The sequence below is a fragment of the Pseudomyrmex gracilis genome, unplaced genomic scaffold (assembly GCF_002006095.1).
Source record: "Pseudomyrmex gracilis isolate BER0280 unplaced genomic scaffold, ASM200609v1 scaffold_259, whole genome shotgun sequence".
NCBI classification, from domain to species: domain Eukaryota; kingdom Metazoa; phylum Arthropoda; class Insecta; order Hymenoptera; family Formicidae; genus Pseudomyrmex; species Pseudomyrmex gracilis.
This window is the reverse complement of record NW_018020843.1, coordinates 60,125-86,463: the sequence shown is the minus strand read 5'-3', so window position 1 is coordinate 86,463 and position 26,339 is coordinate 60,125. Positions and strand designations below refer to the sequence as shown.

General features: G+C 38.1%; 1 protein-coding gene across 13 annotated transcripts; it reads left to right on the top strand.

The window, feature by feature from the left end:
- Positions 1-99: 99 nt before the first annotated feature.
- Positions 100-26,054, top strand: LOC109859363 (actin-binding LIM protein 2). 13 transcript variants are annotated; one of them, XM_020437558.1, is made up of 16 exons: positions 4,765-4,851; positions 5,320-5,691; positions 12,809-12,969; positions 13,106-13,271; positions 14,057-14,288; positions 14,369-14,687; positions 16,212-16,283; positions 16,913-17,096; positions 17,301-17,560; positions 17,664-17,925; positions 18,003-18,086; positions 20,677-20,774; positions 20,961-21,030; positions 22,225-22,265; positions 23,739-23,936; positions 24,126-26,054. In XM_020437558.1, exons 2-16 carry the CDS (start codon positions 5,592-5,594, stop codon positions 24,237-24,239), a joined length of 2,361 nt encoding a protein of 786 aa, XP_020293147.1. In that variant the 5' UTR covers positions 4,765-4,851; positions 5,320-5,591; the 3' UTR covers positions 24,240-26,054. The 13 variants fall into 13 exon arrangements, with proteins under 13 accessions (XP_020293149.1, XP_020293147.1, XP_020293145.1 ...); XM_020437556.1 differs by having other exon boundaries at positions 22,225-22,307; XM_020437557.1 differs by lacking the exon at positions 20,677-20,774 and adding an exon at positions 19,422-19,522.
- The last annotated feature ends 285 nt before the right edge of the window (positions 26,055-26,339 follow it).

Genomic DNA, 26,339 nt, shown 5'->3' with positions numbered 1-26,339 from the left:
CGCGCGAACGTTCAAATTTTGCGCTCGTCGATGCGGCTCGGGGCTGTCCCGGAGCGTACGCCCTGCGCACGCGCAATCCGCGCGATCCGTTCCGCATCGTAATGTCGGCCGTCGAGCGTACCGTGGTAGGAAGGCTGCTCGCGTTTTTCGCGATTTTCTAAGTGAAACGCGCGTCGCGCTCACCCGCATCGCCGTCCAAGTGTCGTGTTATGACCGTGTGATCCGCAAGCGACGGGGATTCATTGACACGATTTGACGGAACCACTGCCATCCCCGAAGATGGGTGAGTAAACGACATGATTCGCGAACCGATCGGCGAACGCCGGCTAGAGTTCTCTCGTTTTCTATCTCGCTCCGTCGTTCTGTCTCACAATCGTTTCGCGATTCCTCTTCTTTCTTTCTCTCGTCTTTTTGTTTCCCTTCTCAGCGAAAAGACTTATAACCGGATGAGATCAGACACCTCCTTCGTGCAGAAAGAGAACAAGAGAGAAAGAGAGAGAGAGAGAGAGAAAAAAAAAGAGAGAAGGAAAAGGAATGCGGCGTCCGTTCGGCTGTTTGCGAGCGCGCCTAGATAGGAAGGGGGAGTACTACGCCCCTGCGTGGTGCAGTTTCCGTCCGATTTTCACGCTCGTCATCGTCGTCTTCGGTCCCCGACATCGGTGGCCGGCGAATGTTTTCCGAAAGGCTCGTATAGTTCGCGCGCGCGAACTCACTTGGTGGTCTATAAATAGGTGAATCCGTCGGTTTGATGTTTTCTAGGGCGAGCCCCTTGTCCCTCACATCACACACACACATATATATATATATATACGCGCGGTGCGTGAGGCAAGAGTCAATTTCTCTTTCTCTCTCTCTCTCTCCGATCTCTTCCTTTCTTCTTTCTCCCGCTCTCTTCTCCATATCTGTAAATGTACAACGCCTTACCAGCGGAAATAAAAAGTGAAGAAAGACTCGAATCATTTAAAAGAATGTTGAAAACATATGTTATAGCAAATGTTTGTTAAAACTGTATTTAAAATAGCTGAGAAAGCTAAATAAAGATCAATCAATCACAATCTTGTCCTTGTGTGTATTCCTTCCTCGCCTCCTCCTTTCTTTTCTCGTTCTGCACGTCACATTTTTACGTGACTGACCTGTTCCAAGAATTTCGTATCCTCGATCCTTGGGTTCTTTCTTTTATCTTTTTTTTTCCCTTTCCATTTAGCGAAGTATTTAATCTCTTCTCTTCTCCTGGCGCGTTCTTCGTCCTGTGCACGAAGAAAATATAATCCTTTTCTTTCTGTTGCATCGCATTCCGGATAGACAGGTTTTTCCCATAGAATCTGGCGTCGCGCGCTGTTCAACCGTCCTCTTGTTTCGCATTCACCTGTACTGTCTCGTGTCCGATAAATAAAATAACATCCCGGTTTGATCACGCGACGTGTAACGCACACACACATTTACACATTGCGCTGCGTACGTAAGTTACGTGTGAGAAGCAAAAAATTTATATAAATTATGCGTCTACAATTTTAGGAAAGACTCTCTATTGTGAAGGGATAATAACTTGCGGGATATAAAACAATTAAACGCGCTACGTCGCAGCTTCCGACCGGATGTGCGATACATCGAGACTCTCTGTTTCGACCTAATCAGCCACAACTTTGTTGTTGAAGTCTATTCAGGTTGCAACTCGTGCAAGTTGCACGAGAAGAGATGCTGCGACTGATTGCAACGCGCGTTCGACAATTCGTCCTGAATGCCGGCACGAGCGAGTACTTACAAATAGCTTTATTAATAGTATCAGGTTTTATGTGTGCGACGCTTTTTGCTCGGCTGCAACTGCAGTTAATTTACCGCCGCTGTGAATTATTCTCGAATAGAAATTTGTTTCATTTCACGTCGACAACGAATACACACGTCGGACGCAATAAACTCTCTTGATCTTATTACGATGATCGCACACACATTTCAAAGAAACAAATTTTCTTTCTCTTTTTTAAACGAGACAAAATATCGGGGCAACGAACGAGAAAAAATAATGTCAATAATCGTATTTCCGACACCCTGTCGATGACTTCGATTTAATAACGTACGCATATCTATCTCGTCTTTGCGCATCGAGTCGCACGTACACGTCGTGGCTCGTCTTCGGCTCGATCTCGATCATGTAAATTATTTGCGAGCGCAATTACGGACCGGCAGACGGACTGGTTATCTACGTGCCGACGACTCCGACGACGCCAGTGCGCTCGTAATTCGCTCGTTGCAATTGCATTTCCCACCCACTCACGCGAGCGATGCACCGCGCGCGTGGCGTTCGAGACGGCGCACCCACATACACACATACACACACATACCACAAAAGCGTCATTCTAGTTGTCTCTTACTTCTGCGCGACGCAACATTGTATTCGAAAACAATTGAATGGCTTATATACGACAAAACCAGATAATTGGATTTTGAGAACTCCCCGATAGAAAGTTTCTCCTCTCTGACGATTCTGTTATTGGATATCGACGGATTCTGCGGTGAGAGAAATAGAGAGAGAGAGCGCGCGTGTGTGCTAATCTACAATTAGATATTCCTCCTATTTGAGAGAAATCAATCGATCTTATCTGTTTTAATTAAATTCAGAGAAATGTAAGCGATTTTCTTGGAATCCGATTAGGCGGATTCAAACTCACACCTGTCATTTTCTTCCGATGCCGATTTATTTATCCGAGTATAATCAATCGCACGCGCGACGACGCGCGGATCTCGTCATTTATTCTCCGACAATCGTCGGAGCGCCCGTCCGCGCGCGGTTCGTGTTACGACAGTAACCTCGATCTGCGGTATTACGTGGCCGTCTTACTAGTGTATATACACGCGGGGAGAGACTTTACACACGTGAAACGGCATAAGCACGCGGCCATTTCACGCACGAGAAGGCGTTTACATAATAGATCAGTTAACGACGGCGCGCCGCGTAAACTCCGGACGCGAGCGGATCGACTCGCGGTATTGATCCTTTTCTTCTCGGTTTCCCTTGTACGTTGACACATTTGCGGACGAAAAGCTTCCCCCTCGGACACCCCCTCGAAAATGCCATTAGGCGAGCGTCGCATTTTGGCCGAAACTGCAAACGCGACTGATCGATACCTCTACTAGTCCTCTCCCCATTCAACCGCACACGATAGATGTTGAATCTCTCGAAGGAGAGAAAGCCCGCGAGGCGTTCGATAAGAGCCCTTTAATTGGCGTTCAACGGAAATTGACGCGAGAGCGGGAAAACGCTCGCGGTTTCGGCAATAAACTTCGGTGTAATTCTTACACACCGAACTGTCCGCGTTAAATTTCGAGAGAAGACTTCGGATGTTATTTTTATAAAAAAAAAAAATCTCGATTATCTGCACGTTATTTTAATGTACCGAGCGTATACGAGAGAATCTTCAACAAATAAATTTAAACGCGATAGGTTTAGAATATTTTTTTTTTCTCCTCTCTGACACATTTTCTAAAAATAGACCAATCGCGCGCAACGCGGGATATAATAAAAAATAACGAGAGGATGTGAACGTCGGATTGTTTATTTAAGACGTTCTTAGAGGGAAAAATTAGATTATATCTAGTTGAGGAGACACTCAACTTTGTTTTCCGCACACGCGTCCTGGATCAATATCTTACGCGCGCTTATTGGTGCGTACGATGCACATCGTGCGTTGACTGCGTCCGGAGAAGGGACTTTCTTTGACTCTTGGATATATGTAATTTAAGTCCGAAGTTACACAACGTGCAGTATAATGCTCATTTAATAGCTCGGAGATAAGATTACTTACTAAATAAGCAGCTTCCTCTTCACGGGACGCAGAAATTTAGCGGCGATACTCACAGTAGGTATCTTTTTAATTTCCGAGTCTGCTTATCTACAAGATACTTTATCCGCTCTGCTGAAACAGGGGTTTCTTTCAGTAAAAAAAAAAAAAAGAGAGATCTAATATATCGCGGACGTTATTGACGAAATTTTCAACAACAAATTGACACGATCAAATTGAAGAAAACGACGCGTCACAATAATATTACTCCAATGACAGGTAATTATATTACGTGTGCAAAACCAGTTCAAGCTGGATGAAATTAGGACACACCGCGTGCAGACGCGGTGATAAAATTATGACAGACGTGTGTCGCGTACACTTTCGAAATTAACTGGATTAAAGTCTTGCGCGAACGATTCCATTTATAAATTGGTTTTTGAATATTAGGTTCAAACTCCAGTTGCATCCGCGCTCACACGCAATTCGAATTCGCGTTATTGCACCATTGTTTTTGTTTTCTTAAAAGGAAAAGCGATTGTGTCATGTCGGAAGTCTGAAATTTCGCGTGGGTTAAACGCAGCGAATGTGGAACATACAGAGCCATGATACATCTGCGAGATATTTAAATTTATTCTGAAACGTTAACGTCGTCTTCAAATTGCAGTTTCTTCACCGGCGCGAATTTAAGCTTGTATTTGCGAAATGGTAATGCGAATCGATTCGTTTTCAATTTCTTCCTCTTGAGAATTTTAAATTTGCAAACACAAATACATTCAATCAAGGACCGCTAAAAAGCAAAACCGATCGTGCGGCGGCGGCGGCGGCGACGTACTACAAAGAACGTGAAGAGCGTGAAGAGGCGCAAAGTCGCGGGATTAGATTTCCGCAAGGTGGAGTTCGACCGCGAATTATCTGCGCCGAGGTTGTGCCGGTTGACACAATCGGGGGACTCTCCTTCGCTGGCAAGCAAATGGCAGTCGACGATCGGCAGTCGCGACGACCGTATCGCACGACGACGACGTGTCCGCCGCGCTTTGCGTCAGGTTTCCGGAGTAGCCGCTTTGAAATTCAGGTCAGCTGGATCGGTGAACAGTCGATTAATAGCAGCGTAAAAAACTGCGCGTATTATATAAATTATATACATATATATATATATCGCGTCTATATAATTTTGTACATATTGTGTGGTATATAATTTCCGTATATATGTTGAGTATATATTGTGCTCGGTATAGAAAATTGCTAGATTTTCCAACATCTCTTGCAAAAATTAGCCGCGCCATTATCGGCGCACGATACGAAGCCTTGGCAAACAACATAATCGCCTTCAGCGAATTAGATATCTCGGATGATGTGTCGGAAATATGTTATTACATATAGACGCGCGGGCGATACTTGGGTCATAAAAGATGTATCGAGTTGAAATTTATCGGAATGCGAATGTGTGCGATATGCAATGCTATAATTTTCTAGATTTATAGAGCGACGAAAAAAAAACCATATATCGGGAAATTTATCGTATCTAATGTTTTTTCTTTAGATTACAAACTCAAATCCGGAATAACGTTAATCGACGAAGTTTGACTGACAGCTTTCGTTTGAATTTCGCACGATTTCACGACAGATCGGCTGCTTCGAGATTGAATTTCGATCGGCTCCCCGACCGAATCGCGCCACCTGATTTTGTCTTCGCGACTCGGCATTATCTTATCGGCTTCGCGCGGAAGGTATAATAAAAAAAAAAAAAGAAAAAAAAAAGGAGAGGTGTGAGTGTGGCCCTGGAGTTACGCAACGCCGGCAGACGGCAACACAATGAAGTCGAAGACGAGCGAGAGCCTCATAGCGAGTGAAAGCAAGGCGGGAGTCAAGAAAGATGGTGCCGGCGAGCACAAGCAAAAACAGTTGAAAAAAGGTAAGGACCGGACGTGAAACATGCCGCATGGAGACCGACAAATCGTTTCCTCGAAGCGGTCTTCTATTCTGCGGTTGCCGGCCGCAAACGAATGATCGTTTCGGTCCGCATTTGTCTGTAATTTATCGATAAAATAACGGAGAAATAAGTAACCGAGATTAAAAGACAATGGATTTTTGATGACAAAATTACCTGTCATTTGTTATAAAGTTTGAGACATTTCACGACGAAAAACGAGAATCAAAACAGCATTTTTCGACGGCTTTTTTTTTCAAAGAAGCTTCAAGTTTTCCCGCAATACCGTTATCTCTTTTATGATTGTCCTCCATTGGACGTGTTTTACATACGTCGCCGGCGATGAATATTGCAGATAAGAAAAATTTGCGAGTAAAATCGCACGTCGACGTCGAACACAAATCCACGCATTAAGTTACATCTCAACTGTTTTCATCGCTTGTGTTCACCGCAATTGAAATTCACCAGGAATATGAATCTCTAACGCATTACATTTGCTAAATAATTTATGCGAAGTAATCTATAAATATATTGTTTTCCTCGTTTTTTTTTTTCGATTCGTAAGCAAGAATCGGACAATCCCGCTACACGCGCTATCTGTATTTTATACCTCAAAGTAAAAAATCTGTCTTATTTAAAAAAAAATAAAATAAAATAAAATTTGTAATAACCGAATGTTAATTCGATTTTGACACGACACGCCGGTCATTTGCGTTTAAATTTAATTCGATTTAAAACCAAACGTAATTCAACATCGCGTGTAACGCGATTTGACACTTGAATAACGCAACGCGAAAGTCTTGCATAATTTTGCGATATTAAGGAAGACTGGATATTTGCATGTTACGATACTGCCTTGTGAGGATATGCGTCTGCGGCACGATTTTCATCGTTCGCGACGAATACGAGGAACGTGACGTGGCGCGCGCACGTCGAAGGCATTTTTTAAAACTTTCCTGATAAATAAACTCTCCGATGTGGAAACTGTCAATGGCATTTTAAACATTAGTTAAAATCTTTATAAATGTCTTTCGTCATTTATTTTTCACGGTTCTCGAACGTGCTTTTATTTGTTGCATCCATCGTTGTGTGATCTAATAAATTCTAATGTTTTTACAAAGCAATTACATATTTGAATTATATTCTATATTTTTATAAAAATGCGATGATGATGAAATATATCAGAAACACATGTGATAATTAATACTTATTTGTCAATGTGTTTATTATTTGTCAATATATTGCGAGATTTAAAAATCCAAACCGCTTTATCTGCAAAAAAACACTTGACGAGGTGCAATGTAACAAGCAAATAATAATAATTGTTGTAACTCGAGAAATATTTTTGTATCATGCAGTAATTATTGCAGTTTTGCTTCGATAACGTTGTCGGATGAAAGTCGTACACACACACATACACATAGTGAATGAAGTATTTTGTAATTCAATCACTCCCTCATTCATCGTGGGATAACTAATTGCCAGCTTGATGTGTTATTAAGTACCTGCCAGGCAATTTTCATACAATAAGCACGCGTCAAGATACACATATTTCTCGTTGCATCATGTGTAATCGGTTTCTATAAGATAACGCAACAGCACTTGTATGTCACGCACAGTTCCTTGAATTATCCTCTGATTTTAGCAACCGAAACATCTTCAAAATTGTTTTTTTTTTCTTTTTTTAATGTTCCATTATAACACTCGTGAAATAATTATTGCCGCGTTTCTGTAGGTGAGATGTATTATTAATTTGCTTCGTGAACATTTTACGGAAATATCATTAAGAAATCTGTTATCGCGCTATGATATAATAACTACGAAAACCGCAGCTATCGTGCATTTGTTTTTCCGTGCTTGATAATTTTAACGATGCACATTTTTATCAGCTTCTGTTGTTAAAAGAGCAAAAACAGGCACATACGTTAAATTAAAAAAAAAAAAAAAAAAAAAAAAAACATTATTTATGAGAGACTAACATGTAGAAATGTCCATTTGTAAATTAATCTCAATTCCAGATCGCTGTTTCATACATTACTTAAGTTTATATCAGTTTAATTGTTATCGCGAATGAGAAGTGCACAACATCGCAACGCTCTTTTATTAATTAAATCAGGTTTCGAGCACGGATGATAATCAAGTTAGCAATGTTCGCGAATAGTTTGTGTCCGATTATCAAACCGTGACATTCAGAAAGCATTTAGCACAGTGTTCTCTCGAGAAAGGCACATTTTTATTTAAGATTTATTTATTTTTTTTTTTTTTTTCAAAGATTTGTAACCGAGTAGAAAACAATTCGTGTGCGCAAAGCGTAGAAAAATGTTTTAAAAAATTTAATTTCAACAGAAGAAGATCGTTCACCCGGTAAAGCGCGAATAGTTTTGTTTATTAAAACGGCAAAACACAACGTAGCTCTGCAAATGTCACACGTCCGAGAATTATACACTACACACTTGTGCGAATTTCGGCGAAATTTAAGCGGATGACACACACACGTGCTGTTTCGCGATATCACGCTGCAAGAGCTTACGTTGCATTATCTTCGAGAGCTTATAGAGTTACATACATAGCTATTATAAGCACGAAGGAGGAAAGCAGAATTCAACTGTTCTTTCTCGCGTTCTTATCGCGATTAATATTTGCTCCGATGATGATGAGATAACGTTCTTAAAAACCGCTCGTTATAAGATCGAGCGAGATTCGAACGTACCGTTCTCGAATTTTTTTAACGTTTCTTTTATCGCTCGCTTTCACTTTGAGATATCTTTCTTTTCTTCCGCATGTTAACGTTTTTTGTTGTCGAAACAATTATTCTGAGAAAATTAAATTGCTTTCAAAACAACAAGTTCAACAGCGCGAGATGCAAAAGTGTCTCCTCCTTCGCGCGAGTTGTGTATAAGGAAATGCAATCGCTTTTGATGCGGGAAAAAGTAAGAGAGCGCGATTTAAGCGCGATTGGCGGACGATCGATTGCACGGTCGATTACTATTCGATTTTATGACCCGGGTTGCATCCGAGGAGAAAGAGAGATCGGGGCAATCCAGGGTCGCTTGCGTTTGACCCCACTTTGCGACATCCTATTTAGACCACTTATGAATCATATTAACATACCACGTACGTTGCACGACAGATATCTACATAGCGGCGACACTTATATGTGAGTGACAGGGTCTTGTTTCTTCGCAATTAATTTTGCATGGATTTTTTTAATTTTTTTTTTCAATGGAGACTATTAAAGTCGCGACTTATTTCCTATGATATTTCACGTAGCGCGAATAAAAAAAGTTTGTCTCGATTTATCTCAGGCTTTGCCTTATTGACAGCGCGTTTATGCGGTAAAAGAACAAACATTCCGCGCGCGCAATCTTGCGTGCGCATCTTATGGCAAATAATGCATCTATTATTCAGATTGCGTCGAACATTTTTCGCATAATTCCGCCTCGTTCTGCCTGAAACGTCGTTTTATCATTTCACACGATTGTCTCACGTCTGTTTTAATTGGATAACAAACGCCTCTTTTTGAAGCATTTAAATTCAAATTTTTCGCAGATAAAACTTTGATTTCCCGCTTAATTTATTTCCTGATGTTATAATCTGAAATTCTTGGCGATTGCGAGGGCAAATGTCATCGAAGGACTCGGCTTGACAATATGTCTTTATTGTTTTTTTTTTTTTTTGTTTCATATCACGTGACATCGACACGCTGTTATCGCGGCCGCAATGTGACGACCGTTCGACATCTCTCCGCGCTCGAATCACAAGAACAATAAATTTCGTTATCGCGGTTACGCCCGTTTCGTTTCGAACGGACTTATCGACCAGTGTATTTTCTGGCAACCGATTTTTCGCTCCGGTTGAAGCGTGCCGTAAATTAAGCGAGATGTGTGGTGACGCGCGCACAGACGACGAGAGGGTGTGTCACTTCACGGACGAGTGCCCTCGTTCGATTAAACACACATCTCTCTCTCTCTCTCTCTCTCACTTGCAATTTTACCTCGGACTCTTCCTGTCAACGAGGAAGAGAAAGCGTTCGAACATTGTTCTAAGCCGGAAGCGCTAAGTGTAATGCTCGAATAATGATCGTAAAATTAATTATATTCGCTTCCTTAATTTTCTATATCGTTTAAACATCTTTTTACATATCCGATAACGCGCGGTAGTTTTTTTGTTTTTTTTATGTGTTGCATTCTGTTATCGTTACATTTGACGTATCACTTTGTCTGTAATCACTCTGTCGGAAATTGTGAAATATAAAAAAAAAAAAAAAAGAAAAAGAGTCATGCGCGTCGGAGCAAGTTTTCAGCAACACATTTAGTTACCGCACGGACTAAAACCGCCTGATACAAAGCGGACGTATTTAAACTCGGTTCTGCCTACGTGCGGCAAGAATTTTCTTATACTTCGCGCGGCGCCACGTCGACTTTTTAACTCATGTGACGACCCAATGACGTCAAATGTATGAAAAGAGCTATGATGTCATTGCGTATTTTTAAAAGACGTGCGAAGTTTTGACCTTTACCTCCCGCTTTGAATTTTCAAGCGGGTTTTCTCTCTTTCTTACAACAACCGCTGCCGTTGCCTGCAAATATCAACGGCGCCCGATACATTTGCTTTTGTTTCACTGAAGTCACGTATGTATGTATGTATAGCATTCTCGGAATTCGTGCGGAGTTAAAAATTGTTTGCTTAAAAAACAAAAAAAAAACAAAGATTTACACAGGATGTTATGACTATATAACGCGTATAGTATTTTTAAAAATAATACTAAGATTTTTTCTTTGCTGTGTAAATTTTTTTTGGCAAAACTAACAAAAAAGTTCCTCAGAACTTTAAGAAGGCTACAAATTTTCTTCTTATTTTTATTTAATCTGCAAATGAGACCTTTACAGATTTATTTTTATCTAAAAAAGTGTGTTATAATATTTGATAATTATAAATTATACGTGTTTATACTGTGTGTAAACACGTAGAAAAAATATTGGCTAAAAAATACTTGAAGAAACTTTCATTGATGATTCTTTGACTTTTGACTTTCTCCGCTAAACCAAAAATATCCGTCGATCTGGTAACAGACAAAACCACCGCAAGCTTTACAAATTAGCATTTGAGAGAGATTCGCAATCGGATAATTAATGCGTTGCCGAGCGCTTCGTGTATTTACATAACAAAAAAGTTCCGTTTTGCATCAACGGGATTAAATCGCAGCTCTCTTCTTATGAATCTTTCATGTTGCATTTTTTTTTCTTTTTTTTTTTGTCACGCACTATCGTTACCTCAGAACAAGCGTGAAACAACAGCTGGACTGCTCTCCGGGTCTTGCAACTCGCGCGCAAAACGGAGGGAGATTATTAGTTCTGGCTCTCTTAAAAATATTGACCGAGCTAGGAAACAACACCCCCTTTGGCATTTTCATGCGATCATCTGGCCGCGCGCGCGTAACGGTAACAGACACATACGTGTAATTTATCGCGGACTGCGTTTCAAAACAGCCGATAACTCAACAAAGGCGCCACATTCATTGCGCCTTCTCGCAGAGAGAAAACGCAATGAGTGTTGAGTCATCGATCTGAATGAGCGAGCAGGGACACTTTTTTTTTTTTTTTTTTAGTTAGCGCCAGACTGCGCACAGTTTGCGCGTTGCTATAAACTTTCAACGAACTCCTCCACCGCTTCCTACGCAAATTATCTGCTCATCGAGATCCCACATGTTTTTCCCACTTACATAATTGCTTTATTCAATTACCGTGACGTGAAAAACGTTTTCAACGTGGTTCGATCAGACAGAAGGTGACAGAAATATTTCGTTTCCGAACGTGACGACACGACTTGCACGTATGAAGAGAAATAGACGTTTAAACATTTCGCTTATATGATGACGTGAAATGAAGCAACTTGGATTGCTATTGGATTAGAGATGGGTTTTTCTTTTTTTTTTTATTCATAACGCAGCGTCAATAAATTGAATAATGTAATGATGATGTAATTGAAGAACGACGTTCAAAATACAGATCGAATCGCGAAGCGTACCTGGCTGATACAATCCCGTCCCAAACTGGAGTGCTAATGAATAATGCATTAACATTGCCCGCGCAATACACGCGCATTTATACTCGTGTCAAAACACATTGTGCTCGTGTTTTGAGAGCCGGCGATGTTTAATCGATGTCGCGGCGTAGTAATTTTTAATTCGCGACACGTACGCGTTACATACGTATCGAATATATCGTTTATCGCGAACGTAATCCGGGCAGCGAGACAAATAGAGACGAATAGGCGTTAAAGTAACCTTAGTTCGTTTATTGTAAAAAAAAAAAAAAAACGATGAGAAGAGCCTTTCAATGTATCTGACAAAGGTGTGAAAAGAATATGATAAAATGCGTGCTCACATGTTTATCTTTTTTTTAGACAAATATCAGGAGGATTTTTTATTTTTAATTACGCGTAAAGAGTTGAAGCTGGTTTTGATTACGAATTTATTTAAAATCCAAAAAATATCTAAATATATTTACACAAGAATCGATAACGCGTGATTACTTTGTAAGCAATTTCGACGGAAGACGCTGCTAAGTAAACGCGAGATTTGTGATTTCCTGAAGACACGAACATTGTAACGGGGGTCTCTTTTAATCTGAGACGACAGGTGCATTATGTAACGTAAATACGTGTTATAAGTTGTGCGCGCGCTTCGACGCGAACATCGATGCCCACGAGAAAGGCGCCGCAACGAGCAAGTGGAAGATGCGAAGATTGCTATTGTTGCGTAAACGCACTCGAATGACCAGCGCGAACCGAGCGAGCAGGTGACGTGACTCATCCGAGATATATCTTTTCTCTTCTATTCTTAGAGTTCTCTTTACACGTTTGCAGAGAGAAAGAGATTTAACTGTAGTGCGCTTGCTTTTAACTTTCTTCTTAGGAAATGGCATTTGCAATTCGGTTTCTAAAAAAAAAACAAAACGCACGAGAGAATTATAAGGAAATCAAGACAAAATTACATAATCCACCGATTTATTTTGTTTCATCGGAATGACGGAACGAAAATCGTTTGAATTGATCGTTTCTTATTTAATGAGAAAATTTTGTTTTTTTTTTTTTATTTCAGGTAAAACGTTTTGCCAATCCTGTAAGAAGAAGTGCAGCGGAGAGGTGCTGCGTGTGCAGGATAAATACTTTCACATAGGATGCTTCAAGTGCGCTCAGTGCAACACTAGTTTGGCACAAGGTGGCTTTTTTGCACGCGAGGGATCTTATTACTGTACCAAGGTAAAGTCTATACGCTTTTTTTTTTTTTTTTGTATGTGTGTGTGAAAGTAGTTCATTTTCAATATGTAACTGTGTGGATAGAGAATATTTATATATGTGTGAGAAAGATTTATAATTTATTGATCACTTTGCGCAGGATTATCGGGAACGATGGGGTACACGATGTGCCGGTTGCGGGGAATACGTGGAGGGCGATGTAGTGACAGCCGGCGAGAAGCACGCGTTTCATCCAAATTGTTTCCATTGCCAAAGATGCCGGAAACCGTTACTGGGACAAGGAACGAAAGTCTCTCTCGTTCAAGGTAATGGAAACAATTCTTTTGACTCGTCATAACGGTTTATATTCGACGTGCAAACGACGGACATTCGGTAAAATTTGTTATCGAGCGCGCTTACCTTCTCTCGTTGCCGTGGAAAATTCAGTTTAATTGATGGTTTCCATCAATTGGTGATAATGACGACGTACTGAGATTGCGTATTAACGGTTTCGTGCACGTTACTTTGGTGCAGCTTTCACAATTAGCGTGGCAGTCGACCTGTTAGAGGCAAATTGCCACTTAGGCATATCGTTACTCCACCGTTACAAGGCCGTTGGTTGTACTACGTACGTCCTTGTAACGATTACGCAGTCAAAAGTAAAAATCTCTCTGGTGCGTCACTTTATCGCACACTACCACCAACGTATAGCTTGACGTGTTTTTTTCGAAGAATTGAGAATTCCATTAGATAAGTTACAGGATAACTTCTGGCTTTAACGTTTTGTAGTTTTTGTGGTTTAGTCGTTTTGTATCTGTAAGAAAAAAAGAGTCAAAATAAGTATATCTTAATTAAGTCAATCGCATAAAGTAACAATTTGTTATTTTATGTAAGAAAAAAAAAATTGATTTACGATATATAGAAATTGTGTTAAACGCTATATAATTTCTCAGAGTTTCTTCAATTGAAAGAGTTACAGTGATAAACGAAATTGAATGATCCAATGTGTTTCAAGAAGACAATTGGCGGACAGTGCGAAGGTTAATGATGACGCCTCGAGGTCCGCTAGCCGGATCTCATTAATCTCCACTAACTTGTGCATTGTTCGTAGGTCAGGCGTTGTGTCATCGATGTGTTGGCATCCCAATTCGTGAGGCCTCCACGCCGGTTGGTAATAGCGCCGGTACCAAAGGTGACGGACACACCGATTCTGGTGCCTGCGCCGGTTGTGGAAACCAATTGAGAGAAGGTCAGGCATTGGTCGCGCTCGATCGTCAATGGCACGTCTGGTGCTTCAAGTGTCACAGCTGCGACACTGTGCTCCATGGCGAATACATGGGAAAGTGAGTGACTCAAATTCAACAATTCATTCAATTTGTATCTTTCTTGTATAATGATTTTAATCAAATTCTTTCTTTGACAGAGACGGCGTGCCTTACTGCGAAAAAGATTATCAGAAGCAGTTTGGAGTTAAGTGCGCCTACTGTAATCGCTATATCAGCGGCAAGGTTTTGCAGGCTGGCGACAATCACCATTTCCATCCGACTTGTGCACGTTGCACGAAATGCGGCGACCCGTTCGGCGACGGCGAGGAAATGTACCTGCAAGGTGCCGCCATATGGCATCCACGCTGCGGTCCAGGACCCACCGGACCGAACGGCATCGTGAATGGACACGCAGAGGCGCATACGCCGCAGCATCGGGAATCGGAGCGGATTTCCAGCAGCGCTTCAGAGATGCAGGTAAGTCTATTTACGTACGTTGCGCAATCGATGATTTGCCGTTGTTAAGCATTTTTTATTCTGTGTACATCCGTGTATTATAAGGCTGTTATAAACAAAGGCTTGTTTATCTTGTTTTTCTTAATCTAAGATCTATACGGGAATTGATCAAATAATTGTGGCATTTTAATACACATTTTATCTATATATTCTGGTCTGATTTATAATGTTTTTTTTTTTTTGTTTAATTAATATTTGTGTAAAAAGATTGCGTTCTGTTTTATTTTATACCTGTACGTCGCTTTATAGCTTGTTAAAATTGTTGTAAACAACATTTGCATTCTACACAATGTGGTTTTGACAATTATTATGGTGTGTTTATGTAAAATATTATATAATATTAATATAATATTAATTGTCAAAATCACAATTGGTCGAAATTATATGACGAAACCACAAGCTCTCGGTTTTGTAAACTAACTTTTGCAAATATATAGATGCTGATTGAAAAAAGAAATAGTTCAGTAATAATATTAAGCAACGATATAATGAGTTCTTTAGTTATGCTCGGTAATTTAAATACGTTTATATATACATATCGAAGCGCTTGCGTATTTCAAGCGGTGAATAAAAATAACGTTGTTTATTCCCGAGTGTTTTAAAATAATACATCGTATATCTAAGTTTGACTTCTTTTTTTCTCGATATAAAGTTTTGAACTCTCCAATAGAGAGTTTCAACTACAACTATATTATTTATTTAGCATTCAACTTTTGTGTGAATGAAAACCGATTGCTTCATTGTAAAAACTTGTATATCACAAATTTTTTAAACAGGTCCTTAAAAAATCAAGAATATAACGTACGATTCAATGTAATTATTGTTAATATTTTATACTTACGCAATAGTTAGTTCTTATATACGCTCGATAGTTTTTCAGTCTACATTTGATATACGATAGAAAGAAGATTAAAAAAAAAATGCATGTTGCTGTTCATATTAGCATTCGCATTATTCGATTAGTTGCATTACAATAGTTGTGTTTGTCTCTGCATAATTGAATTTACGAATTAGAATTATGAAAAAGGCAAAGTGTTTCATGACACACACACACACACAATTGAGAGATCTTTATAGAATTAATCTAACAAAAAGAAAAAACAGGTTGATACGTTGGAACATTTATAGTGTTTCTTGCAAAACGTCACAAAAAAACACTTTGCTATATATTTAACATATATATTTGTATGTAATGATTAACATTGGACTTCTCTTCCCTCTGTATAGTAACGATATAGAAACAGGTCACAACATTTTTGATCTAAAAAAATATTCAGTATCTTACCGGCTTTGTGTATAGCTTTGACATTTATGCCTCAAAGAGATCGGCTCGCCGTTTAATTAATCCTCTTTACGCACGCCTCAACCGATTAGAGAAACAAACGAAACGAGATTTATTATCGTTATTTTTTGATTTTTAAGTTTTTTATTTTATCAGCTTTTCTTAATCATTGTTTACTTTTTTCGCACGGTCATTGTGTATAGTTTTCATTGCGGTCACGCACGCCAAGCCTGAACGGATCGCTGTGCAGCCCTTACAACAGCCTCAGTCGCAAGGTATGCCATGTGTCACTTAGCACAGCACTCTCGACAAGTATTTCTGGTATCACTTCTCGCGTTACCTCTTAGCAACGCGTGCTTTCGCTCTGTCGGATATTTGCGGTCCGATTTCAGCTCCATCGATCTGTCGAATGGAAGAGAACATTGCACATAAAATAATCGAAACATTTTGCTTAAGATTTTATTAACTAATTGATATAAAATAAAATTTGCTTCATATAGAATTGAATTGCGCGCGCCAATAGGTTTCACTTAATTAAAACTTGTCTGTTTTTTTGTTAAGTTATATATTGTATAAGGAGAAAGTCAGTGTATTATATTTTTAAACTTTGATAATAATTAAATAGATAAAACGTAGTTGTGTAAAGTTCGATGCGTTTATTGACAGAGTGTTACTCGCTTTGCTCGTTCTGTTTCTTCTGTACAGGATGCGCCAAATATCCAAATAAACTCCGATACACTCGATTATTTTAAAAGAAACGCATAAAATGCGAAATGTAATATTTTGTGTTTCATCTGGTAGATATTCCACGCATCTTGTACAAGTGCTACTTCTCAGATACGTAAAAAAAAAAAAGACGAGTTTTTTATATTACGTTCGTGATAAAATACATTGATTGCCTCAGTATTATACCGCACGAACTGGAAGTCCGGGCCTGATCCTGAGAGATTATGGACGACCCGCGGAAGATGTGTCTAGGATTTACACTTATTCATACTTGACTGAAACGCCCACTCAAGGATATCTAAGACGTCCAATTCAGCCGTACGATAAACCCCCAACTAGCCCGCATTTTCATAGACCTAGCTGTAAGTTTTTTCTATGTGAAAAAAAAATAAATTTTGTTAGAATTCTGAAACTATACACACATAGTGTGTGTATAGTTTCAGTGTAAATTTGGTAGTAATTTCTTGCATCTCTCTTTTTTTTTAATTTATTATTAATTTGTCTATGTATTCTCTCTAGGATTAATTTGAGTTTGCGTGAGAACATTAATTAATCTGTTCGTGTAGCATCTCGTTCGATAAGAAGCAGCGGCGGGCGTAGCAGCAGATCGGGAATGCGAGCCTTAGTCGACGCCCTGAGCGACACCCGACCGAAATCGCCGGCAAGCCAGGTGGACAATGACGAACCGATAGAATTAGCGCATTATCCGGACGCTATGAAGCCACCACCGGGAGCACAACCGCCAATCGAGAGAGACGATTTTCCTGCTCCGCCGTATCCTTACACTGATCCTGAAAGACGTAGACGATGGTCCGACACTTATAAGGTATTATCTTATTATACTCTCAAAAATTTTTTATAATTGAACTTTTAACGATGTGAATAATAAATGTTTATTACTGTTCTACGTTGTCTAATTTCTAATTCAGGGAGTACCTGCATCTGACGATGAGGATGAAGTGGACAACAAAACATACATCAAGGAGGCGGAGCAAAAACTAAAAAAAGAGCAAGATGAACTGAGCAAGATCGACACGGGAATAGCCAAAGTATTCCTGCAAGATCGCGAAAAAGATCGGGAAAATTTGAGACATAGAGCTGCGAACGTTGATCCTCGGAATGCTTCGAGGACACCGTCCGCGGCGAGGGAACCTACGTATCGATTGCGTTACGAGAGTCCTGTCGGTGCATGTAAGTTTAAAAACGAGAAGAACATTCGTTTCTAATTACGTTAAGTGCCAAATTAAAAGCCAAATTTTTCTGCGCAGCGCCTTCGCGAAATATTGATCATGCACGGCCTTGGGAGGACGACGACGGCTTTAGCTACAGATCCAGCGGGCCTAGCTACAACGGTGAGTTTCCGTCCGCCACGGGCAATGCCTACTTTTCTCATTAACATTAGTAACGATCATCTCATACATGTCCACACGTTCGCACATGACACTAACATATCACTCTACCGTTTGAAGTAACATCAATTAGAGAAACACTGTGAGTCTCGATAGAGAGCGGGATTTCCCAGGGCGGGAGGTCGTAAATGGTTCCATTAAAAAAAAAAAAAAAAAAAAAAAAAACTTGCTCGCTTCTTGGAGCACGACGAATGAATCGGCGAATGAAAACCTGTGATGTGACACGGGAGGGTTTTACTCTAATTAAAAAAAAAACTAACGATGTGGTAACAGTACGTAACTCACGAGAGCAGGACTTTGTTTTAAGTGGCATATAGAATCTAATAACCGTACATTGGACGCCCGATATAATATAACAGGTGATGTATTGTGCCTATTGCATGTGGTTGTTCCTTTACCTCGATGTGCTTGCCTCTTTATTGTTTTCGTTCGTCGAGTTGCGGACAGCGAATCAACCTCAAATACCGATAACTTAACGAACAGTCACAAAACCGTCATTGCGATATTTTGCCCTGGAAATCGTTTTTTTCCGAGGTAATTGATCTCCTATATTTTGCATGGCACTTGGGACCACGAAGTTTATCGTATACACGAACACAGTTACCTCAACGCACATCACTGTCATTTCTCTCTCAGCACAAATTTTTAAAATCTTACATTTCTACAATCTACATTTCTAAACCGATTGAGAAATTTATTACGTTGATTGAACTACTTATTTTTATTATTATTATTATTATTATTATTATATCTTGCAGTATGTTTTTGTAAGAAAACAAAATTTTTATAATTTTAAACTTGTTTGGTTTTGAAAAATAGATAAAAATTACTAATTGATTAATAATTTCACCAATTTGTTTGCTGAAAACAGTTCACAAAATCTTACAATGTTGGAAGATAATTCGGCACTACGATCATTTTGTTTCACTGCCATTCTGCAGCATGATTATTTTTTTTCTGCATTGCACAATTTTGCTTTTTGACAGATACATAGAATTTTGCTTCAATTTATCTTCCAATGTTGGATTATCGGTTAATTCTAGAATGCTAATATCAAATAGTAATCTCAAAGATTAATAAATAAATAAATAAATAAATAAGTCAAAAGAACTCTCACGTGCGGATACTGCCGTTTGTATCATCATTAGCATTCTAGGCTTGACGGAATACGGCAACCTAAAGTCACAAAAAAAAAACAAAACGCTATTACTCGTCGTCTACTATCATGGTGTCTCTATTTGTGTTTTTGTGTTTGTGTTGTGTTTGCGTGGGCGGCAGTTGGGAGGTCATCGGCGCGCTCCCCGGCTCCCAGAAACTATCCACCCCTTGGTACTCAGCGCGCCTTCACTCTTCCAAACGCCAGTAGGCACTATCACTCGGTGAGTCCGAAAACTTTCCAATTTGCCCGCCGTTGGTCCCAAGTCAAATCGACTTTACTTTGGAATTACGTAGCAAATGTTGCGACTTATCGATCTACAAGTTTGTCCGGATGTTTTATCACGTTAGAAAGTTTTTTTTATTTTTGTAACAACATTGGATCATTATTTTGTAGAAGACTACGAAAAATTGTGCACGTGTAAAATAGGCATGTAAAGTATATATTTGTTTTTTTTTTATGAAAACCTGATTTATGTTCAAATACGTCCTGTTATAAGTATTACATTAAAAAATATATGTAATAAATATGTTTTACACATTAATATGTAAATTAAAGTTACATTCAGTATTTTTGTTTTTTGTTTCTACAGTTTCAGTAAAAAAAAAAAAAAAATGAATTTTGTGACTTGTCATCACGGCGGGCATGCTTACAAAAAGTCTATTGAATTTACACACAGGTGCTGGCTTCTTACGTATCTTTTTTTTTTTTTTTTCTTAGTCGCGAGTTCCCTCGTACACTTTGTTTTGCGAAAGTCAATGCTTTATTATGCACTTAAAATTGTATCGGGTATCTTTAAAATGCCGTTTGCCGATGGGGGTGCGATGATATATTTAAGGTGACTACGATGATGAGAAATAATATAAATTCCCTTTGTTAAACGCGATAAAAAAAATTCAAAAAAAAAAGGGTTACAATTTATTCTATTATTACTAATATTGCATGAAATATCGTGTAATTAGAAAATTTATATTAAAAATTATATTAAAAACCATGAAAAGTTTAGTAATCTATAGAATTCGCATGTGTGTATCAAGAAATATTGTTTCTTTTTATTTATTTTTATTTTTTATTTTATTTCGATTCGAATTCGTAGAGATGACAAACATTGTGAAATTGAAAGCACCAAATGTATCATTATTTGGGGCGCAAAGATTAGGTAGAGGGAAATCCTTTGACAAACAACAATTAGATCTTGATATACAAAACGGAACGAAACATGGCTCATGGAAGTAGGATTTAAAAAAACATTAATAAACCCAGTACGAGAATCTGGCAAAGCGAACGTTGGGCATTCGTATGGGATTGAACGGATCGAAAAAATTCAGCACTGAAACTAATCAGTAATATATCTCGATTGACTGATTTGCAAACCAGTTGTGAGCTCCCTTCGGCACATCCCAAAGCCGGGGTACGGTCTGGCACCGCGAAGTCACACCTTCTCCTCGACCGGCGGTTCCGTGTCTGCTCTCCCCGTAAGTCTCGCACCGCAAGTCATAATCGACGATGCGACGTATGTGCACCGCGCTGAGATAGTGCATTTATTATACATACGTTCATAAAGAAAGAGAAAGAGAGAGAAAAAAAGATATAGAGACTGATCCGCGCGACAGAGCCGAGCGCATCACGTATTTCTAAGATAACGCTTTTCTGTCGTCTAGGGCGATTATTCGTTCAGCGGGATGGGCGACAAGACGCACAGCACTGATTTCTCGTCTGGCAAATCGGACAGTGAGTAAAACGAGAGGGATTTAATCGAAACCAATTTCTTTACAGCATACGCGGATCTCTCATTTCGCTCAGTGTGTTCAAAGCTTTTCAAGAATCTGACGCGCTCGCGAATTTGACAGATGCGATAATTATGCAGATGCGACGCTTGCGGGGTCTTATCATGGCTACTTTGTTTAACGTACGTTAATTACGCTGATCTAACAAGAGAAGATATTTTAGAATGGCTCGCGAAGTAAGACATAATTGCGGTCTCGCTTTGAAAACGATTTTTTTGTTAATGAAAACATTTTTCTCTTTCAAACGCTAATGTTCTAATATGCAATCAAACGTGCTTACAATTAACTAAACCTTAGAATGGCAAGAGAGACTCACGTCATTAGTTACTTTAAGAAGCGTAATTGATTTAATATCAAGATTATCGCGTACTGGTTCGTAATAGAACTGTTGGCAGAATTTGCGAGCGCGTTGTCGTTGATTTTTCTTTTTCACACATCACTTGATTTCGCCTTGTTTACTGCATGCTCTTCGACTAACATATATTTCTGCGAGCCACATCGTATTGTGTCACTGTGACATCATTTATGCGACTTTATTTTACGTTAAAGATCTGTGACATCTGTTTGATTATTAATCACGAGCAGTTTTTTTGTGCCTTAATTTTTCTCTTCTTCTAATGCGATTTTTAACAAATAACTAAACTGTGCTAAATTTATGAAATTACAGCAGGATAAATTTATATTTGATCTAGAAGATACAATTATAATTAAATACATTAAATACAAGTGCCGTTACTTTATATTATTATATTTTGAATTTTTCTTTTTTGAGATGTAAAAATAAAATCTTTCTCTATATACAATACATTATATTCTCCCTTCCATATATATTATTACAGAAAGATTTTATTTTTAACAATTTTAATTTCAAACAACTTCTTTTAGAAGTATAAAAAATTTCGTTACCATTGAATTAGTATAAAACAATTATGTTCCCCGCATTAATCTCGCCTGTTTTTTTTTTTTTTATAATTTAATAAAAAGTTTTTGTATATTTTCCTTTCATACAAATAATACACACAGGCAGGATGAATAAGAGAGGGGAACATTATTGACAAAAGACAAGATTTAACAATAGCAAATGGTTTGTGCAACATGGTTTGATATGGTTTTTCTTTCACATTTTCCCCAATTTTAGTATCAACAGGCAGCATCACGGATGTGGATCGGCGGGCATTGGTATGTACCACAGCCCCATACTACTCCCGGCGAATTAGCATGGTTTGTAGTTTGTTCTTGCATCAGTATGAGACAACAGAACTCCGTTTATCAGAACATAATTTATCTGCGACACATGTGATAATACACGTCTATGAGAACACGTTCTTTTTTTTTTTTCTTTTTTTTCACATCTTTTAATTCTTTGTTGTTAGACAAGTTCTGCGATATAAGAGAGGTCAGTACGTAAATCCGTTTGAAAAGTAAGTAATTTGTATCTGCACTTCGGAAAGATTTTTTGCTACCTAACACGCACAATCGTCCTAATATTTTATTCTAATAAACGGAGTTTATGCAAATGTTTTATTTAATATTCTAAGCACGTTTCTATAATTACAGATGTGATGCATTAAGTGCACACATTCATCTAGAGAAACGAGACGATACGATTCGTATGTTTGATTTTATGACGTGAAATATTATACTATATGCATATTACTGATACACATATGTACGATTTTATATATGATTTGCTATTTTTGTTCATATTGTAATGTAAAATACTGTACATACATATAAATGCTATATTATATGAGTATGCATGCATGCTGTATATTTTGCTACGTTATTAAGTCTTGCATTTTTTTTACCATTTATATTTTATTCTCGTTAGTTTGCTCGAAAACTTAGCTTCTTCATTTTTAATTTAATTAAGTCATTTAATTTATCTCGAATAATATTATTTTATACACGATTCACTCTCTATTTGGCTTTGTCGGTCGCATAAAAAAGTTTATCTTTCTTTTCTTATATTTTTAATATTTAACATGTGATTTATTTTGAATCCAAAAAAGTTTTGAAAAACGACAATAATATCGGAGAAGTCTTTCAAATTTGAACAATCACGTTGGTAACGTTGAAAAGAATTTTGCAAAAATTGCATGTGAACTAAAATATTCTCTTAAAGAGGTGACAAATCATCAATGAAAGTTGATTATTTATTTGTTTTTTTAATGAAGTATTCAATGTGTTGTATATTTACATATTGTCAATAATATTTATTTCGATTACATTCACGTCTTAAGTGCATCTGTTTTGTTTGAAAAATACTTTTTACAAAAACTTAGTTTTTTTGTTCAAAAAAGATCAAATGATTGCATGTGGGAATATAATGTCACTTTTTGAAATTATTCAAAACGAGCGCTAATGTATTAAAGAATTAGATACACTTATCTACACACAGGCAATCTGTTGAGCCATATAAATCATTCGCTCATCCAAGTAAAAAAAAATATATATAATTTTATTAATATCATTACGTATTATAGATTAAGAGTATCGAACATTGTAATCACGTGAATATTTTGTAAGTGTGAAAAAATACATTGGTCACGCGCAGTGCAACTTCAACAAGTGTTTCTTGCGTTGTCTTAAATTTTTTCTTTAAGATTATTTCTATCAGTGAGATTTTAATTTTGCGTACTCGTGCTTTAGAATGATGGTGGGATCCTTCCATCATCCACCACGTATACAGGTGGCCTAGGTTCGGTTGTTGGGAGCCACGGGGGTCATCATGTAAGAAGATCGTTGCCGGACATGGGACCAACCGAACCGCCCAAGCTTTACCCCTATCACTTACTTGTTATCACCAACTATAGACTGCCAGCTGATGTGGACCGTTGCAATCTTGAGGTGAGTGTTGGTTCTATGTGATTACGGAACATTGTTCAAATTTACTTGTTAAATAACGAAGTATCTCTTATCTTTTGTTTATTTAATTAAAACTGAGGTCGCTACATAATAGATAAATTACAGAAGATAATTTTAAGACAAACTATAGAAATAATTTTTTGCATATTTTTCTCTCTTTCTATTTTTTAGCGACACCTCTCCGATGCGGAATTCGAAGCTGTTCTTCAATGCAGTCGCGCGGAATTCTACAGACTGCCACAGTGGCGCCGTAACGATCTTAAAAGACGTGCCCGGCTGTTTTAACTTATACAACACATTTTTTATTACTTCTTATATATCTGCATTGTGTCACGATTGTGTTACTGTGGTACAGACTGTACATTCCTACTGCGTGGGTAGTATAATATCGCGGAGAAAAAAATGTGTTCGACAACCACCGCGAGCGGGGGCCGGTCTGGTAGCCGACGTTTACGCTCGCAGAATTAGAAAGTTTTTCTAAGCGGGATTACAGAAACATACACACAGATATGCATGCATACAAATGACAAGAAGCACTGCCACTTGTCGTCAATTTTTTTCTCGCAGCAACGGATTCACGGGCAGCTTTATCTATGACCCGATCTGTTTTTTTTTTTTTTTTTTTTTTTTTTTTAAGCCACGTAGTTGTTCTCTCGAATCTTCGAGAAGTTTACTATTCGGAGTTCCGACGTGACATAGTTTTGTTTAACATACGTTGATGAGCAATGACCGTTGATATTAACGTATAGAGAAAATAATCAAATAGAAAGAAGAGAGGTGAGGTTACGATTAGAACTCTTAAAATGCAATTCGCTACTGTAAATAAGAGGTTTATCGACAGGTCGAAAAGCAAACGCGAAAGAAATCAGTTAGGATGTTTCAAAGTACATAATCCGCGTATTTGCTAAATCGCATATTAACCTTGCGAATGATTACCCTTGCGGGTAATTGCGAGGTAATTGCGCTATTATGTAATACCTATCATTAATTATTAATTTTTAACTACTGTATTCTTATAATATTATTACAATACTATATATTAATATTATTATTATTATTATATTTTACTATGTGCAACATGAAGAGTTAAAAGAAAACAAGTAGGTGAGCCCAGCTTGCTGAACGGTGCGAGTATATATTAATTAATTGGATGCGTATGATTTATCACGTTTTAACTTTGTGGCGAACATTTTTAAATCTCGTAAATTAGCTTCGTGCGATGCCTGTAATGCAATTATCTGCGTCACGAGAGAGGATATCAATTTATCTTGATTCTTTTTTAATTATTATTTGGCACATTTAACTAAAGAAAAAAAAACAAAACGCTCTGCGGTGCGGATTGCGATAGACTACTTCTACGATTGTACTCGATCACTCTACATTAGAGTATACGTGAGAAAATCCAGGACCAAATTTATAGTCGTGGTGGATCCGGAAAATCGAACCATTGCGGGGCTTTGTTACTAACACGGGGAGTGTGTACATAGTTTTTATTTTATACTTTATTATCAAATAATTGCAATTTATATCGCATTTGATTTTAGTGGGAAAAAAATTTGTATTTTATCGATCGATCTGTGTATCTGTCTGAAGTGGTATAACACGTGATTTGTTTTTCTTTTTTTTTCTTTTAAAACAAAAAAAAACTTCCTTGTGATAAAAACGTCAAAAGATATTCAAGAGAATATGAAGTATATATTTTAAATTCCATCTTTATCACGTGTATATTTTAAGTAGAATTTTTATAAACTATTTTAATGCATTGTCATTATATCTCGAACTCGTTAATATATCTCATCCCAAGCAAAAGAGAGTTGTTTTATACTGTTTTCCAAATAAAACAAAAAAAAAACAATCCACAATAATTTTTAGCAATCAAACAATCAAAGTGTTTTTTAACGTCGTAGATGCGACAGCGATATCATCCCCCACCCAGTAAATTAGGTCCTGCACAGAATTTAAAAAAGTTTCAAAGTAATATATCGAGCAAGCTGAATTATATATACCGGGACGTATTTACGCGTTCATTGAATAGAGCTGAATTCTAGGCAAATAAAAATCGAACTTTCATATATAGGTGAAAAAAAAAAAAGCACACAACATACACACACATACACGTTGTATCGAAGTTCCGATTGTTACGCTGACCCATGTGCGACTCGTCATAAATGTGTTTATTGCGTGTTTTAAACGCGCATGCGTACGAGAGGACAAAGACACTTCGTTCGAACCGAGTGTCTTTTATCTTATTCGCTGAATGCTGTACTACGCATACAATTTTTTTTTTTTTTTTTTTATCAGGTTTCATTGCGTTTTACTCTATTACACACTTCTCTCCCTTACCTTACGTCATGTGCCTACAAGCGATCGTCGTGGAACGATATC

Excerpts from the sequence above, each read along its gene's own strand:
- LOC109859363 (XM_020437553.1), top strand. The coding sequence starts at position 5,592 with ATGAAGTCGAAGACGAGCGAGAGCCTCATAGCGAGTGAAAGCAAGGCG. Across the intron at positions 5,692-12,808 it reads GCAAAAACAGTTGAAAAAAG|GTAAAACGTTTTGCCAATCC; the intron begins GTAAGGACCGGA and ends TTTTTATTTCAG. Across the intron at positions 14,289-14,368 it reads CATGGCGAATACATGGGAAA|AGACGGCGTGCCTTACTGCG; the intron begins GTGAGTGACTCA and ends TTTCTTTGACAG.